The following is a 20,176-nucleotide window of genomic DNA, read 5'->3' on the forward strand; positions in this document are numbered from 1 at the left end:
TTTCACATTTAAAATGTGCCGATGTGACTGAATATGTGTAAATATTTACACTGGATCACTGAACCAATAGCTGGACAGCTCGCACATCAAAGCGGAGATCAGCCAATCAGAGCTTTCCTGGGCCAAGCATGGAGAAAGTTTTACTTTGGAAGTATTTAGTTGGATGCAACTCTTCTAGTCTTGGACATTTTTCGACTGGAGAGCTCGCGTAGTTTTGATTTTTATTTATTTATTTTTTAGTTGGAGCCACTTAGCAGAATGGCATCTGGGGCCAGGGACTGTTCGGAAAAGAGCATCCAGTATCGGGTGGATCATTTATTAACTGCGGTAGAGAATGAGCTTCAAGCTGGCAGTGAGAAAGGAGATCCAACAGAAAGGGACCTTAAAATCAGTTTGGATGAAAATGAACTTTGGCAAAAGTTTAAAGAATTGACCAATGAAATGATAGTGACCAAGAATGGCAGGTATTTTTATTTATTTATTATATTATTATTATTAGCATTTTTTTTTTTTTAGCATTTTTACAAGCAAATTTCTGTTCGCTGCACAAAAAAAAAAAAATTATATATATGTATATTAACTTTTGCTTCTTGCTTTGATTGTCATATCAAATATTATTTATAAATAAATTAATTTAGGTTTTACCACATTTTTCAAAAAAAAAAAAAAAAAAAAAAAAAAAAAGGCTTCTAGACATTTTTTAGCGTAGGCTACAAGCGTGTTTGTTTTAATTCCAATTCGATAGCCCATAACAGTTCCAAATCCAACTTTAAGTTCCAAACACGTATTTCCCCCCTCCTTCTCATTCGCTTTCAAGTGAATTAATTTTAGTGGAGTTGTTTCATTTATTTAAAAAGAAACTTGATGATGTCACTGTTTATTACTGTGATCAGGCGCATGTTCCCGGTCCTAAAGGTGAATGTGTCCGGTCTGGATCCAAACGCCATGTACTCCTTCTTAATGGATTTCGTGGCAGCAGACAATCACAGGTGGAAGTATGTGAACGGTGAATGGGTACCGGGGGGCAAACCCGAGCCACAAGCGCCGAGCTGCGTCTACATCCATCCAGACTCGCCAAACTTCGGTGCGCACTGGATGAAAACCTCCGTCTCCTTCAGCAAAGTCAAACTTACCAACAAACTGAACGGAGGTGGTCAGGTTCGTGGACATTTGTGTTGCGAGAACAGTTGTTATGGTGTGTAAGCCAATCTAAAAGAAGATGCGGAATGAAATGTAATCACCATTTTTGTGTGTGTGTGTGTGTGTGTGTGTGTGTGTGTGTGTGTGTGTGTGTGTGTGTGAAATTCAGATATATTGTTCATTATTCTATGTTAAATTTCCAAATTTTACACCAGAGAAAATACTGAAATGTAAATCGAAAATATATCCCATTTATTCATAGATTATGCTGAACTCGCTGCACAAGTATGAGCCCCGTGTCCATATCGTGCGTGTTGGTGGTCCACAGAGAATGATCAGCACTCACTCGTTCCCTGAGACACAGTTCATAGCGGTTACTGCCTACCAGAATGAAGAGGTAACGCGTCTTTACTACACTGCGATTTTATAAAGTTTGTCAAGAAATTAACAAGGATATTGTGCATAATAACACTCTGAATAACATCCGTAATTTACTATTTTAGATCACTTCTCTCAAAATTAAATACAATCCATTCGCCAAGGCTTTCCTGGATGGCAAAGAAAGGTATGGTTAAAATAAATGAATAAAAATAAAATGTTTTAATAAACGTGTATTGTAAATAAATAAGGGCCAGTTGTCACTTTTTACTCCAAATAAGATTTATGTTTGAAAAAAAAAAGGTTTTGTAGAGACACATTCTTTTATTGTTTGTAGTATAAAATAAAAATGCATAAAACACTGATATACAGTAAGTGTAACAAATATATGGAGAATATTTTGGAATTTCACTTTGTTGGATGAAATTCAATTAAAAACAAACTTCTGTTCACTGCACAGATGAAAATATATTTTTAGTAATGAAAGCAGAAGAATTCAAAAAAAGTAAAAATGTGCTGTAATTAACTTTTGCTTCTTGCTTTGAATGTCAGATCAAATAATATTTATAAAAATGTCCTAGATGCCTGAACTAGGTGCTTTTAAACCAACAAAATAAGGATTGGTAACTGACTCAAAACAACAAACCCCAATCTCTCTCATGTGAACACTGTTGAGGACTTGTATGGTATAAAAAATAAAAAAAATAAAAAATAAATAAATAACATAAATGAAAAATAAATAACAAAAAACTGCATGTGAGGGTTTATTATTAATTATAATTATAATAATTATATATATATATATATATAATATAATTATATATATATATATATATATATATATATATATATATATATATATATATATATATATATATATATATATATATATATATTAATACATTTACATTTATTAATAATTTAATTTTATATTCTATTTTGTTTTTCAGAAGTGATCATAAGGACATAACAGAAGATGTCAGTGAAGGACAACAGTCTGGCTATTCTCAATGTAAGAGCAAATTTCAATTAATCATCACAATAATCATCAGTGTGATTCAGTTGGATTTAAGTTATTTGTTATTAGAGCTGTTTTTCACAATTCTTCATAAATGATAACTGATCTCATCAAGCAGCAGTTATGTATGTGCAGGAATTCCCCACTGACTCTCATTTTCCTGTGGGTCTAGTAAGTAGCTGGATTCTGCCAGCCGCAGGGTCTCTCTGCCCTTCTGCAAACCCTCATGTGCAGTTTGGCAGCCCACTGTGTCTATCCTCATCCCATGGCTGTGAACGCTACTCTACTCTGAGAAGTCACCGGTCCACACCGTACCCCAGCCCATACGCCCACCGGACGGCCTCTCCCAGTAAGTTACCCTCTCCCAGACTTACAGTCAATGGCTAAACTCCACACATATGCAAATACTGTAAAACAACATAGTTTGATAGTTCATACTTTTTTTTTTTTTTTGTAAGCAAGATAAGAAGTAAGCCTTTCAGTATAATTCAAAAACTTCCCCCTTCAGGTTGTGGTACAGTGTTATTTGCTGTGAAATCTTTACTGGTTTTTATGTAACTCAGTAATATTTGTGATCAAGATGAATCCTTACTGACCTGAAGCACATTGAGTTCACTTGATTATCCATACATTTTTAAAGAAAAATCATGTTAAAATGTATCAAATATGATACATCAAGTATAGAAAACTGAAGAACATTTATTTGTACATCTGTATCATCATTGTATTGCATTGCATTATATATATTATCCTGACACAATAACTAGATTTTTGATCTGAAACTGAGCAACATCATCTTTTGGAGATATAGAGTGTTTTTTGGACCTTATGGCACCTTTCTCTCTTTGCTTTCATTAAATGGAAATGAGTTGTTGAAGATTCTGCTTAAGGTTTGGCCTTTAAGGGTTATAAATGAGAATCTTCTTTTTTGTTTGAGCTGTTCCTTTAATGAGCCATGCACTCAAACAAGTTTTACTCACCGAGTGCCTGACATTCTTGAAGCTTTTGTGTTTGCGTTCATGCTCATAAACAGGGGAACTCTGGTGTAATGCTGACCTGCACTGGGTTTTGAAGCCTCAGCCTGGATTCTATGAGAGTGGATTCTCATTGTGTGTCGTTTGTTTTGCAGCTAGTTACTCTGACAGCTCCACTTGTCTGTCCATGCTGTCGTCTCATGATAACTGGTCCGGTCTGCAGATGTCCTCCCACTCCAGTGTGCTCCCGATGGGTCACAGCTCTCCACCAAACTCAAACACTAGGTGAGGCTCTTTTACCACATCACAAACTTCCACTACAACTTTATTGGAACAAAAATGTTTTATTTATAAAGTAATTAACACCACACCACAAGAATTTCCTTGTTTCTTTCTTGAAGTCTTAAACAGTGTTATCATTTAAACAAGTTTCCTGCTTTCCCTTTAGAAAAAAAAATAAATAATAAATAATAAATAAAATAAAAAACACCAGTAATCTCACATATCTCTCTTCTATATTTTCAGAAGGGCTTGCAACAATATCTTAGTATGAACTCAAGCATTTCAAATTCATTCAAGACACAATCTGAGTAATGTTATGTATTATTCTTACTTATAAAAGAACACAAAAAAAATAGAAAAAAAAAAAAAAAACCCACACAAAAAAAAAAAAAAAAATAAAAAATATCTTTTTTTTTTTTTGAGTATCGTATTTGAAACATCAGGTTTTAATGGCTCATAGAGCATGATATAGTAGAATATGAAGCTCATACAGAAGGAGGAAAAAAATCATTTTATTTGGGGGCTCAAACTGTATCATATTTTATGCTCATATATACAAAATAAAAAATAATGTATGGATATTTAAGTAAATCTACTGTGCTTCAGTCCAGTAAGTGTTCATCTTGAAATATTAACAATACAAAAGTTATTCTAATGCTTACTTCATAATTTAAATGTGCTGTAATTTTTTTTAAAATTTTATTTTAAAATGTAGAGGCCTTAGAATTTTTTTTATCAAATATTATACATTAAGCTTTAAAGGGTTAATACATTAATTTATAAAATGTAAAAAAAGCTCTAGTTAAAACTGTTTTTTTCCTCTCAAGTTTTCTGTGGACACCCAAGCACACTCTTGCACACTCCTGTGTGTTTCTAGCTTGAAAACCCCTACTCTGATGAATACTATTTTCCTCTGGGTTGTTAAATTCATATTAACGTGATGTTGTATAGCACTGAAAGCTATTGTTTGTTGTCCTGTATGCAGTCAGTACACCAGCCTGTGGTCCGTAGGGAGCTCACCTTTGACCCCAGTGTCTCAGACTGGAAGTATGAGCAGCAGTCTGGGCTCCCAGTTCCTCCGTGGCTCTGCTGGTCACTACAGCAGCTTGGCTCACCCGGTCACAGCGCCCTCTTCTGGCTCTCCTTTATATGACTCCACTGCTGTTCCTGAGGTGCATGAGGCTTCACAATATGACATTTCAGCACATGTACGCCTTCCTACAGCCTGGACCCAAGTCACACCACCCTCCTTATAGGACATGCACCCTATTATTGCTTTCATGCAATAGCTTTTGGAACCATTATATAAGTTAAACTGGATTCTCTGTTTTTGGAGTAAAATTGACTCGAGTTATATATACAGGTCCTTCTCAAAAAATTAGCATATTGTGAAAAAGTTCATTATTTTCCATAATGTAATGATAAAAATTAAACTTTCATATATTTTAGATTCATTGCACACCAACTGAAATATTTCAGGTCTTTTATTGTTTTAATACTGATGATTTTGGCATACAGCTCATGAAAACCCAAAATTCCTATCTCAAAAAATTAGCATATCATGAAAAGGTTCTCTAAACGAGCTATTAACCTAATCATCTGAATCAACTAATTAACTCTAAACACCTGCAAAAGATTCCTGAGGCTTTTAAAAACTCCCAGCCTGGTTCATTACTCAAAACCGCAATCATGTGTAAGACTGCCGACCTGACACCCTCAAGCGAGAGGGTAAGACACAGAAAGAAATTTCTGAAGGAATAGGCTGTTCCCAGAGTGCTGTATCAAGGCACCTCAGTGGGAAGTCTGTGGGAAGGAAAAAGTGTGGCAAAAAACGCTGCACAACGAGAAGAGGTGACCGGACCCTGAGGAAGATTGTGGAGAAGGACCGATTCCAGAACTTGGGGGACCTGCGGAAGCAGTGGACTGAGTCTGGAGTAGAAACATCCAGAGCCACCGTGCACAGGCGTGTGCTTTTGAACCAGAAACAGCGGCAGAAGCGCCTGACCTGGGCTACAGAGAAGCAGCACTGGACTGTTGCTCAGTGTTCCAAAGTACTTTTTTCGGATGAAAGCAAATTTTGCATGTCATTCGGAAATCAAGGTGCCAGAGTCTGGAGGAAGACTGGGGAGAAGGAAATGTCAAAATTCCTGAAGTCCAGTGTCAAGTACCCACAGTCAGTGATGGTCTGGGGTGCCATGTCAGCTGCTGGTGTTGGTCCACTGTGTTTTATCAAGGGCAGGGTCAATGCAGCTAGCTATCAGGAGATTTTGGAGCACTTCATGCTTCCATCTGCTAAAAAGCTTTATGGAGCTGAAGATTTCGTTTTTCAGCACGACCTGGCACCTGCTCACAGTGCCAAAACCACTGGTAAATGGTTACTGACCATGGTATTACTGTGCTCAATTGGCCTGCCAACTCTCCTGACCTGAACCCCATAGAGAATCTGTGGGATATTGTGAAGCGAAAGTTGAGAGACGCAAGACCCAACACTCTGGATGAGCTTAAGGCCGCTATCGAAGCATCCTGGGCCTCCATAACACCTCAGCAGTGCCACAGGCTGATTGCCTCCATGCCACGCCGCATTGAAGCAGTCATTTCTGCAAAAGGATTCCCGACCAAGTATTGAGTGCATAACTGAACATAATTATTTGAAGGTTGACTTTTTTTGTATTAAAAAACACTTTTCTTTTATGGTCGGATGAAATATGCAAATTTTTTGAGATAGGAATTTTGGGTTTTCATGAGCTGTATGCCAAAATCATCAGTATTAAAACAATAAAAGACCTGAAATATTTCAGTTGGTGTGCAATGAATCTAAAATATATGAAAGTTGAATTTTTATCATTACATTATGGAAAATAATGAACTTTTTCACAATATGCTAATTTTTTGAGAAGGACCTGTACTGTATGTATATATATATATATATATATATATATATATATATATATATATATATATATTTTTTTTTTTTTTTTTTTTTTTTTTTTTTTTTTGAAGGGCACTGTATGTGTACAGTTGAGCAGACAATCTATTGTAAAAAGTGTAAATGTAATTTTTTATTTTGAATTTTTATTTTTATTTTTGGGGGGGGGGTGTTCAGAATTGATAAAAATGCAAATATTCTTTGCCCTATTAAAAAAAATTCTGTACATTTATTTAACAAGTTAGTTATTTTTCTTGCTGCATGTTTAATTTAATTAAATGTTTTTACAGATAAATATAGTTTAACACATTTTTACAAATCTTTTTTTTTTTTAATTAATGCATATAAAACTTTTATATTAACAACAGTTTAGCCATGTTGTGTCTATTAAAACTAAATATTGAACCTTTCTTTATAAATAAGCTTGTATTGTGCTTAATTTCAGCTTTAAACAAAGTGTTGAACAAGCAGTTCTTTTAAATGGATCTAGATCCTTCTTCAGAGATTGCTTAGTTGGATACAGACGTCTTTGCACCTTTTTTTCTCCAGGAAGTTTATGAGTGATTCTGCACCCTGTAAGTCAGCGCTGTGTTCTCCTCTCTCATGTGAAAATTCTACTCACTTAGGTGAGGAATTGGATCCATCTTCAGACACTCCACTCGTTTAACAGTGGGGCCAGAGGAAACATGAATGATTGCCAAACCTTTCCAATGTCAACACAGGAAAAATACTGAGGTCTCTAAGAACTAAAAAAGTCATTTTAATTTACACATCCATGAGAGAGGAATAATTAAATCAAGCTGATTATTTCTGTTCTCTCACTGTCTAAACAAATTATAGAGCAATCAAAATTATATTAAATATAATGATTGTAATGGCATCTAATAAAATGAATGCAATATGAATAATATAAGCTCTGTCACAGTTTATAAATTGGTGTGCTTCTAAGATTTGTATTAATTATTCAGATTGTCCACAGGGTGGCAGGACAGCAAAAATATTCAGAAATCGCAAAACTAGTACAAACATGATTTCTTACATAAAATATTTTGTATTTACTAAGTGGTTTTTGTGCAACAATAAGGACAATTATTATTATTATTTTTTTTAATTTATTATTTTTTTTTTTATTTAATTTATTTATTTATGTTCTTTGACTATCTCAAAGCAAGGCCTTTCTATAACTCACTGTAACAGCTTCAGTAAATGATCAAGAATTGATACACTATACTTTTGTTGCATTTTGTTGGTATATGGCACATCTTCTGATGTCACGTCAAGATAAATGGAGAATGAGAGTTGAGCATGGTGAATGATCAACTGTAAATAGGAATAGTCAATGCAATATGTCCTGCACACAGTATATACACTGTATAATGACTACACTGTATCAAAATGAATCAAAATGATTTTCTGTGGTATGTTGTAAATCCAGATTGATTGCATCCAGTTGCTGCTGATCACAGCATGATTATAATAAGTAGCCGGACTGGTCTTACGGTGACGGTGAGGAATTCCCCTTCAAGGAACCAACCTCGGAGGGCTCCTCCTTCCACCGGCACTTCGCAGCCAGTGGAGCCGCCCAGGGAACAGGCTGGAGCCTCTCGTGGGGTACCACTTGTATCCTTCAGAAACTCCAAATGTCGATCGCTGCATCGGAGGGTGAGTCAGACCTTTCTGGAGATGATGATCCGGCAGCACTGCCACCTTCTGGGTGGCCAACGATGCCGGATTCGGATCCGGAAATGATGGCTATGCTTGCCCGGGCCGCGGAGAGGGTTGGGCTTGAGTGGAACCCTCCACCGTGTCCCGAGCCGTCGTGGCTGGATGATTGGTTTCTAGGGGTGGCTCATGCTGGTTCTCAGGGCCCCACCCCAGTGTCTTTCTTCCCGGAAGTGCATGATGAGCTCACTGGGTCGTGAACGGTACCTTTCACTGCCAGAAACCGCCCCGGTGGTTCATCCTCCCTCAGCACCCTCGATGGTGGGGCGGCGCAGGGGTATATGGAAGTCCCTCTGGTGGAATGGTTGGTTGTGGTGCAACTGTGTCCAAATGCTGCTGCCACCTGGTGGGGCAAGCCGTTGCTCCCCTCCTGGGCCTGTAGGTACTCGTTGGCCCTGACCAGCAGTGCTTATGTGGCCTGTGGAGAAGCTGCCTCTGCCCTACATGCTATAGTGTTGTTACAGGTTCATCAGGCCAAGGCACTGAAGGACCTGCACGAGAATGGGCATGACCCAGAAGTTTTGAAAGAGCTCCGCACTGCTACTGACCTTGCAGTACAACCGACGAAGTTCACTGTGCAGTTTCTGAGGGCAATATGAGGGAAACTGACAAGACTCGGTTTTTAAATGCCCCCGGTGTCCCAGACCGGCCTCTTCAGCAATGCAGTGGAGAACTTCACCCAGCAGTTCTCCACCACACAGAAGCAGACCGAGGCCATCAAACACATCCTGCCCCCGTGTGCAGCTGCTGCCTCCACCCGGCCACTGTCTGTTCTTGAAAAATAAATAAAAAACAAACTCTCCAAACCAGCATTTCCTCACTAAAGCTCTCATCTTTGACAAAGTCCATCATTTATTTTAATTATTAGAATGAATTTATGACTGAACAATGGCTTGTTAGATACAGAGAGAGCATGAGCTAATTGAACAGAAGAACATCTTTTTCTTTTTACAAGTAAAATACGATTTATTTTGAAACTTCCAAACTGACAGTAAAGTTTAAGAATACATATGATTTAAAATAGCAATATAAAATGATCAATTATAACTAGTTTGCATCAGTATTAAAATAGTGCAAATAGCTCAGATGTGCAATGCAGCATTAAAACCTAAACAGTACAAACAGAAAACATAATGTTATAAAACAGTAGGGGTGAATTTATATTCCATGTACAGGTGCTGGTCATATAATTAGAATACCATCAAAAAGTTGATTTATTTCACTAATTCCATTCAAAAAGTGAAACTTGTATATTATATTCATTCATTACAGACTGATATATTTCAAATGTTTATTTCTTCTAATTTTGATGATTATAACTGACAACTAAGGAAAATCCCAAATTCAGTATCTCAGAAAATTAGAATATAACTTAAGACCAATACAAATAAAGGATTTTTAGAAATCTTGGCCAACTCAAAAGTATGAATATGAAAAGTATGAGCATGTACAGCACTCAATACTTAGTTGGGGCTCCTTTTGCCTGAATTACTGCAGCAGTGCGGTGTGGCATGGAGTCGATCAGTCTGTGGCACTGCTCAGGTGTTATGAGAGCCCAGGTTGCTCTGATAGTGGCCTTCAGCTCTTCTGCATTCTTGGGTCTGGCATAGCCCATCTTCCTCTTCACAATACCCCATAGATTTTCTATGGGGTTAAGGTCAGGCGTGTTTGCTGGCCAATTAAGAACAGGGATACCATGGTCCTTAAACCAGGTACTGGTAGCTTTGGCACTGTGTGCAGGTGCCAAGTGCTGCTGGAAATTGAAATCTGCATCTCCATAAAGTTGGTCAGCAGCAGGAAGCATGAAGTGCTCTAAAACTTCCTGGTATACGGCTGTGTTGACCTTGGACCTCAGAAAACACAGTGGACCAAACACCAGAAGATTACATGGCACCCCAAACCATCACTGACTGTGGAAACTTCACACTGGACCTCAAGCAACGTGGATTGTGTGCCTCTCCTCTCTTCCTCCAGACTCTGGGACCCTGATTTCCAAAGGAAATGCAAAATTTACTTTCATCAGAGAACATAACTGTTTGACCACTCAGCAGCAGTCCAGTCCTTTTGTCTTTAGCCCATTCTGACGCTGTCTGTTGTTCAAGAGTGGCTTGACACAAGGAATGCGACAGCTGAAACCCATGTCTTACATACGTCTGTGCGTAGTGGTTCTTGAAGCACTGGCTCCAGCTGCAGTCCACTCTTTGTGAATCTCCCCCACATTTTTGAATGGGTTTTGTTTCATAATCCTCTCCAGGGTGTGGTTATCCCTATTGCTTGAGCACTTTTTTCTACCACATCTTTTCCTTCCCTTCGCCTCTCTGTTAATGGCTTGGACACAGAGGTCTGTGAACAGCCAGCCTCTTTTGCAATGACCTTTTGTCTTGCCCTCCTTGTGCAAGGTGTCAATGGTCGTCTTTTGTAAAACTGTCAAGACAGCAGTCTTCCCCATGATTGTATAGCCTACAGAACTAGACTGAGAGACCATTTATTTAAGGCCTTTGCAGGTGTTTTGAGTTAATTAGCTGATTAGAGTGTGGCACCAGGTGTCTTCAATATTGAACCTTTTCACAATATTCTAATTTTCTGATATACTGAATTTGGGATTTTCCTTAGTTTTCAGTTATAATCATCAAAATTAAAAGAAATAAACATTTGAAAATATATCAGTCTGTGTGTAATGAATTAATATAATATACAAGTTTCACTTTTTGAATGGAATTAGTGAAATAAATCAACTTTTTGATGATATTCTAATTATATGACCAGCACCTGTACATTTGAGGTTAATGTGTGTACTGTGCTACTTTTTAGTTACAGCAGCTATTACTGTGTTGTTATAGTGGTGGGGATGGGTGGGGGTAGTGTCGAATTGTACGCGCAAAGAACATCCGTTTTTCTTTTTACAAGTAAAATACGATTTATTTTGAAACTTCCAAACTGACAGTAAAAGTTTAAGAATACATATGATTTAAAATAGCAATATAAAACAATGAATCAATGATAACTAGTTTGCATTCAGTTTAAATAGTGCAAATAGCTCAGATGTGCAAGGCAAGCATCGTTCAACAAACGTACTAAACAGACAAACAGAAAACAAGTTATAAATTTTGGTGGCTCTGGTGCGGGGAACAGTAGGGTGGAAGTTTTATCTATCCATGTACAGTGTGCTGGGTCAATAATTAGAATACCATCAAAAAAGTTGATTTATTGGTTCACTAATTCCATTCAAAAAGTGAAACTTGTATATTAGTATTCATTCAGTTACAGACTGATATATGTTTCACATGTTTTATTTCTTCTAATTTTGATATGACTGTATAAACTGACAACTAAGGAAAATTCCAAATTCCGTATCCATCAGAAAATTAGAATATAACTTAAGACCAATACAAATAAAGGATTTTTAGAAATCTTGGCCAACTCAAAAAGTATGAATATGAAAAGTAAATGAGCCTTGTACAGCACTTCACTACTTAGTTGGGGCTCCTTTTTGCCTGGATATACTTGCAGCAGTGCGGTGTGGCCATGGAGTCGGTTTTGTTGGCATGGAGTCTGATCAGTCATCTGTGGTCACTGCTCATGGTTTGGTGTATGACTAGTCGCTCCAGGTTGCTCTGATAGTGGCCTTCAGCTCTTCTGCATCATCTTGGGTCTGCTGGCATATGCCCATCTTCCTCTTCACAATACCCCATAGATTTTCTATGGGGTTAAGGTCAGGCCGTGTTGCTGGCCAATTAAGAACAGGGATACCATGGTTCCTTAAACCAGGGGTACTGGTAGGCTTTGGGCGGGCAACGTGTGTGCAGGTGCCAAGTGCTGCTGGAAATTGAAATCTGCATCTCCATACAGTTGGTCAGCAGCAGGAAGCATGAAGTGCCCTAAAACTTTCCTGGTATACGGCTGTGTTTACCTTGGACCTCAGAAAACACTGACCAACACCAGCAGATGACATGGCCCCCCAAACCATCACTGACTGTGGAAACTCACACACTGGACCTCAAGCAACCGTGGATTGTGTGTGCCTCTCCTCTCATTCCTCCCAGACTCTGGGACCCCGATTTCCAAAGGAAAAATGCAAAAATTTACTTTCATCAGAGAACATAAACTTTGGACCACTCAGCAGCAGTCCAGTCCTTTTTGTCTTTAGCCCATTCTGACGCTGTCTGTTGTGTCAAGAGTGGCTTTGACACAAGGAATGTGACAGCTGAAACCCATGTTCTTACATACGTCTGTGCGTAGTGGTTCTTGAAGCACTGACTCCAGCTGCAGTCCACTCTTTGTGAATCTACCCCACATTTTTGAATGGGTTTTGTTCACAATCCTCTCCAGGGTGTGGTTATCCCTATTGCTTGAGCACTTTTTTTCTACACACATCGTTTCCTTCCCTTCGCCTCTCTGTTAATGGCTTTTGGACACAGAGGGTCTGTGAACAGCCAGCCTCTTGTTGCAATGACCTTTTGTCTTGCCCCTCCTTGTGCAAGGTGTCAATGGTCGTCTTTTGTAAAACTGTCAAGACAGCAGTCTTCCCCATGATTGTATAGCCTACAGAACTAGACTGAGAGTGAGACCATTTATTTAAGGCCTTTGCAGGTGTTTTGAGTTAATTTAGCTGATTAGAGTGTGGCACCAAGGTGTCTTTCAATATTGAACCTTTTCACAATATTCTAATTTTCTGATATACTGAATTTGGGATTTCCTTAGTTTTCAGTTATAAATCATCAAAATTAAAAGAAATAAACATTTGAAAAATATATCAGTCTGTGTGGAATGAATTAATATATAATATACAAGTTTCACTTTTTGAATGGAATTAGTGAAATAAATCAACTTTTTGATGATATTCTAATTATATGACCAGCACCTGTACATTTGAGGTTAATGTGTGTACTGTGCTACTTTTTAGTTACAGCAGCTATCACTGTGTTGTTATGAAGTCAGTTGTGCAGACAATTTTGGAGGCAGAGACAGATTGTAGGGGGCACTATAGGGAAAAACTTAAACTGCTGAAATAAAGAGTTTTAAAGGGTTAGTGATGGAAAAACTTGCAGGTCAAAAGGCATGAATGTTTAAGGTTGGTAAGCAATTGTACACGGACGCATATAATATACCAGCCTGACATTGGCATGTGTTATTTGGGTGTCAAAATTATGCAGAATTGGAGGAAGAAACCTCAAAGACAGTAGATGGATGCTGGACAGGTAAAGCCTTCAAAACGTGCAACATTAGCCAAACATTGTGGTGTCAATACTCAATAAGTTACAACGCAAATCAGAAATTTAAAAAATACTTCCTTTACTGGTGATTTTAAATGTCAAACTTTGTCCACAATTGTTAATCACCTCAGTCTGTATTATATTTTATGGTTTTAAAAAATTCCCTCATGTCCAAATTCAACTTGAAGGGGGATGGTCTGCTGAAGAAAGAGGCATTTGAAAAGACTGCACTGTTCTCGTCATTAGAGGTATATCTATAAAACACACAACATTTACCAGAGAGCTTCTCTCTTTTTTAACACACTGAATGATGATACACTATATATATCTTGTTTTGTTTTAAGTATGCATCCAAGCAAAAGAGAATGACTCCCTGTCACAATTAGTGTAATTAAAGTAAAAAATTATGTCAAAAAGCTTTTTATTATTATTATTATTATTATTATTATTATTATTATTATTATTATTATTATTATTATTATTATTGTTATTATTTTCCTGATGCTGTGATAACCAACTTCCCAGCAACAACAGAGTTGGACTTGAGGAATGCAGCTGGGAAGCATTTTTAACAAGAAATAAAACCAATAATTAATAATTTCCTTTTCACTGTTGGTTGTTTTATTTGTTAAAATAAGTAAACCAACAAAATGGTTTATTCTTTTTTTTATGTTGTCATTTATCCTTAATATTTAAATTTTAAGTGTGATAACATGCTCTTGATTTGTATTACTTTTTTCTTTTAAATATCTTAAGTTATTTTATTTTATTTTTTACATTGTTTTAATATATTTTTATTATCTTAAGTTGTTAAAAATTCCATATTTTTATCATAATATTTATATTTAAGTGTATTTATAATATTTTATTTTGTCATTAATTCTTTAGTATTTTTATCATTTTGTATTGTCTTAAGTTGTCTAGTTGTTAAAAATGTTATTTTTCTTAATAAAAGCTGTATATTTAATTTGTTTGCACAGATTGCTATTTTGTTGTCTATTACTGTAGATGCATACAGTCATGGCCAAAAGTTTTGGCAGTGACATAAATTTTGTGTTTTTTGCAAAGTTTGCTGCTTAAGCTGTTTGTAGATTATTGTGTAGAGTGATCAGATGCATTTTAAATATTTGCTAAAAGCTTCATTGGCCAAATTTCACTGTTTTTTTGTTTTGTTTTGTTTTGTTTTGTTTTGTTTTGTTCTTTTTTTGGATCCTGACAAAAAATGACCAGCTAACATTAAATGACTAATCATATCAGCAGCACATGTGAAAGTGTGAACGAGTACTAGTCAGGTAAAATCAAGTCAAGTCAAGTCATCTTTATTTATATAGCGCTTTAAACAAAAAAGATTGCATCAAAGCAACTGAACAACAATCATTAGGAAAACAGTGTCAATAATGCAAAATGACAGTTAAAGGCAGTTCATCATTGAATTCAGTGATGTCATCATGCAGCTCAGTTCAGTTTAAATGGTATCTGTGCAATAATTTGCAATCAAGTCAACGGTATCGCTGTAAATGAAGTGTCCCCAACTAAGCAAGCCAGAGGCGACACCGGGAGCCGGCAAGGAACCAAAACTCCATCAGTGACAGAATGGAGAAAAAAACCTTGGGAGAAACCAGGCTCAGTTGGGGGGCCAGTTCTCCTCTGACAAGACGAAAACCAGCAGTTCAATTCCAGGCTGCAGCAAAGTCAGATTGTGCTGAAGAATCATCTGTTTCCCTGTGGTCTTTGTCCCGGTGGTCGTCTGAGACAAGGTCTTTACAGGGGATCTGTATCTGGGGCTCTAGTCCTGGTCTCCGCTGTCTTTCAGGGCTGTAGAGGTCATTTTTAGGTGCTGATCCACCATCTGGGCTGGATACATACTGGATCCGGGTGACTGCAGTGACCATCTGACTTGGATACAGACTGGATCTGGTGGCTACGGTGACCTCGGAATAAGAGAGAAACACAGACTAATATGAGCGTAGATGCCATTCTTCTAACGTTGTAGCAAGTACATCGGGTGTTATGGGAAATGTTCCCGGTTCCCGGTTTACCTAATTAATGCAGCCTAAAAATCCTTTAACGGATTTGGATATTAGAAGTGTATTAGTATGTTATGTGTAAGCCAGGTTAAAGAGATGGGTCTTTAATCTAGATTTAAAACTTGCAAGAGTGTGTCTGCCTCCCGAACAATGTTAGGTAGGTTATTCCAGAGTTTGGGCGCTAAATAGGAGAAGGATCTGCCACCCGCAGTTGACTTTGATATTTCCTAGGTATTATCAAATTGCCAGAGTTTTTGAGAACGGAGCGGACGTGGAGGACTATAATGTAACAAGAGCTCGTTCAAATACTGAGGTGCTAAACCATTCAGGGCTTTATAAGTAATAAATTCTATACGATGTTTGATAGGGAGCCAGTGCAGTGTTGACAGAACCGGGCTAATATGGTCATACTTCCTGGTTCTAGTAAGAACTCTTCAGCTGCTGCATTTTTGGACTAACTGAGTTTGTTTTACTAAGCCATGCAGAACAACCACCCAATAGAGCATTACAATAGTCTAACCTTGATGTCATAAACACATGGATTAACATTCCTGCATTTGACATTGAGAGCATAGGCCATAATTTAGATATATTTCTGAGATGGAAAAATGCAGATTTACAAATGCTAGAAACGTGGCTTTCTAAGGAAAGGTCGCTATCAAATAGCACACCTAGGTTCCTAACTGATGACGAAGAATTGACAGAGCAGCCATCAAGGCTTAGACAGCGTTCTAGGTCATTACATGCAGAGCTTTTAGGCCCTATAATTAACACCTCTCTGTTTTTTCAGAATTTAGCATTAAGAAATTACTTGTCATCCAGTTTTTTATATCGACTATGGCATTCCGTTAGTTTTTCAAATTGTTATGTTTTTGCCGGGCCACAAAGAAATATAGAGCTCAGTATCATCAGCATAAACAGTGAAAGCTAACACCGTGTTTCCTGATCATATCTCCCAAGGGTAACATGTAAAGCGTGAAGAGTAACGGCCCTAGTACTGAGCCTTGCGGTACTCCATACTGCACTTGTGATCGATATGATACCTCTTCATTCACTGCTACGAATTGATGGCGGTCATATAAGTACGATTTAAAACCATGCTAATGCACTTCCATTAATGCCAACAAAGTTTTCTAGTCTATGCAAAAGAATAGTGTGGTCAATAGTGTCGAACGCAGCACTAAGATCCAATAGCACTAATAGAGAGATACAACCACGATCAGATGATAAGAGCAGGTCATTTGTACAATCTAATTAGTAAATTACTATCATACTAATTAGATTGTAAGAGCAGACTGATGGAGAGAAGAAGCACTTCCAATCATTGTGTTCTTGTTAGCAATGGTTACCTCCAAAGAAACACATGCAGCCATCAAAATGGCCTCACATGCAAGGAAATTGCTACAAAGAATATTGCACCTGAAAGAACCATTTACCGGATCATCAAGAACTTCAAGTAGAGAGGTTCGACTGCAGTGAAGAAGTCTTCAGGATGTCCCAGAGTGTCCAGCAAGTGCCAGGACCATCTCCTCCTGAGTAGTCAGCTATGGAATCGTGTCACCAGCAGTGCAGAGCTTACTCAGGAATGGCAGTAGGTTGGTGTGAGAGCATCTGCACACACAGTGAAGCCAAGACTTTTCGACAACAGCCTGGTATCATGAAGGGCAGCAAAGTAGCCACTTCTCTCCAAGAAAACATCAAGGACAGACTGAAATTCTGCAGGAAGTACAAGGATTGAACAGCTGTAGACTGGTGCAAAGTTATTTTCTTTGAAGCTCCCTTCCGACTGTTTGGGACATCTGAAAAATCAATTGTTCAGAGAAGAAAAGGTGAACGCTACCATGAGTCCTGTGACATGCCAACAGTGAAGCATCCTGAGACCTTCCATGTGTGGGGTTGCTGTTCAACCAAAGGAGTGGGATCTCTCATAATTCTGCCCAAAAACACTGCTATGAATAAAGAGTGGTATCAAAATACCCTGCAAGAGTGACTTCTTCTAATGATCCATGAGCAATTTGGCGATGATCCGTGTATTTTCCAGCATGATGAAGCACTATGTTACAAAGCAAGAGTGATAAAGAAGTGGCTCGAAAATCATTACATTGAAATTTTGGATCTGTGGCCAGGCTACTCCCAATACCATAGAGTACCTGTGGTCAGTTCTCAAAAGGCAAGTGGACTAGCAAAAGCCCACAAATTGTGATCAACTCCGAGAAGAACAAGGGTCAACACTGAATATATATATATTGTTTTGCCAATAAAAGCTTTTAAAACTTATGATATTGTATGCTTATCATTGTTTTTCAGTATACCATAGAATCATGTGGAAAAATAATCTACAAATATTAAAGCAGCAAATTTTGCAAAACACAAAATTTATGTCACTGCTAAAACTTTTGGCCATGACTGTATATGTAGGCATTCATTAGATGTCTATTTGATGACTAGTCTATTCTTAGGCTATGGTTAGATCGATGTCCATTAAATTTTCACTGACAGCCCAAATTCAGCCTTGTTTTAGCCTAGACCCATATTCACCATTTATTAGACGTATAGGCCTATATGTAGTCGTTTAATAGCGGTCTAATTGATGACTAATCTATTCTTGGGCTATGATTAGACATGTATTAAATTTTCACTGACAGACCAAATTTAGCCTTGTTTTAACCTAGACGTCTGGGTGGCTATTATACGTCTTTTAAACTGAAAATTGCTTGCTGGGAGACAATGGTGTTGATGAGCGCCTATGTGAGCGGGTTAAAATAAAAGTCTACAAAGACATTTTTATCACACAGAATTTCTGGAGAGAAATAGTGCAGACACTGGCAAAGATGAAACTTCATAATGCGCTTGTGTCAACCGACTGTGTTCGCTCACAGCTATTAGATAGCCTACTGTAAGCGTTCTCGTAAAAACGTAATTATACTTTGGACTAAATGAACAGACTGAAAGCCTGTCTGGAAAATCTGTGAAATTAACTAAATAACTGCGGTCAGTAGCGTAGTTTTAAGATCGGAATATGAACATAATTAGGTTACTGCTAGGGACTATGAACAAAGGATAGGCTAGTCTGCAAATCACTTATGAACTGGTTAGTGTATCATGCAAGAGTATGGCTGCATGGGAGAGTCAAGCCTCAAAAACCAATTGACGTCATAGCTTGGTGTTGCGCAAATACGGGAAGGATTAATTCAGCTTTCTAATGTGTTCTCAGAGGGGGGTGGGGGAAATATGCTGACCCCCTACTAGGAAACACATAAGGCATTTATACTTATCACGTGGATCTGGAGATAATATTTCACATAGACTACAGTATATTATAGTTATTTTTCAACATTTTAATAGACTATACATTATATTTCACATTTTAATAATGCATCAAACGAGAAGCTGAAAATGTCGTTTTACTAGCACTGAAAAGGCCTGTGGGCATTTTTCTATAATAATCCTATTAGGATCCAAGGGGTGGTGGTGGAGGATGAATAAAAAAATAACTCTTTCTGTCAAAGAGAGAGCATTGACGCAAGCAGCTCTGACGTCAATAGAGCTGCAGTGAATGGGGGGAGCGCTTGCAGCCTGTTTGCCCACAGAAAACACTGAAGGCGAGCATCAAGCAGTGCTACGGTGATCTGCGATAGTCCTCTCACAGCAAATGACAATGCAACCTGTTAAATACAACATTTAGACTCACAGCTGCCCAGAATTACGAAAGAACCCACGTTACACTACACATCAGTGGCTTTATTTTTTTCTGTATTTTTGTTTAATAGTATTTGTGTATGTCCGACTAGACCGCTCCTAAAGATTAGACATTATTTGCCCAAAAGTCGCATACCATTAAACACACATTTTAAAACGTACGATTATGCAGTTTCGTCTATGAGTAGTTATTCCGAAAAACAACTTTATCATAAAAAGCTGCTTTGCGCCCCAACAGGTGTTCACTTGTGAACTTGTCTAAATCGTTATGCTCAAGAGTGCAATATTGACAACACGTTTAAGACCATTTAAGACAATCTTTGACTTTTGGCAACAATTCTGTAATTCTGTGACAGCTAGCTGTCATTTCAAGTCACTAAAATCCTGAGACTAGTGTTGCCAGATCAATCAAGTAAAACATGCAAGCTGGAGCGGTGGGACGCAATGCAACTTTTGCAATGTAAGACCCATTAATAAATAGACATATTTCTTGTGCGTGTGTCTGGGAAAGAAAAAAATTGGGATGGAGTGCATGTGTTTACAAGATATTCTTGCTTATCTATCATTATCCTTCATTGTATCGCCTTAAGATTTGTTCTGGTAAAGCATGAAATGTTTTCGAAAAACTGATAAATAAATGCAACTATTTTCTGTAGCTAAACTTCCTCACTTGTAGTGAGACCTAAAGCATGTTTAAATTAGCTCCAGTGTAATTATCGCGAGCAAAGTATGTAACTTTGTTTTACTTTTCTTTGACTGCTGTTTTCAATCAAATTATGCCTTTTGGAGCCAGCACA

At 37.7% G+C, this 20,176-nt stretch overlaps 1 protein-coding gene across 1 annotated transcript; it reads left to right on the plus strand.

Annotated features, from left to right (window-relative positions):
* The first annotated feature begins 4 nt into the window (after positions 1-4).
* On the plus strand, positions 5-5,175 carry tbxtb (T-box transcription factor Tb). Its single transcript, XM_042768420.1, has 8 exons — positions 5-464; positions 894-1,158; positions 1,403-1,537; positions 1,644-1,705; positions 2,469-2,530; positions 2,709-2,885; positions 3,666-3,795; positions 4,778-5,175. Exons 1-8 carry the CDS (start codon positions 259-261, stop codon positions 5,046-5,048), a joined length of 1,308 nt encoding a protein of 435 aa, XP_042624354.1. The 5' UTR covers positions 5-258; the 3' UTR covers positions 5,049-5,175.
* Positions 5,176-20,176: the final 15,001 nt, after the last annotated feature.

The sequence above is a fragment of the Cyprinus carpio genome, chromosome A13 (genome assembly GCF_018340385.1).
Source record: "Cyprinus carpio isolate SPL01 chromosome A13, ASM1834038v1, whole genome shotgun sequence".
Lineage (NCBI taxonomy): Eukaryota > Metazoa > Chordata > Actinopteri > Cypriniformes > Cyprinidae > Cyprinus > Cyprinus carpio.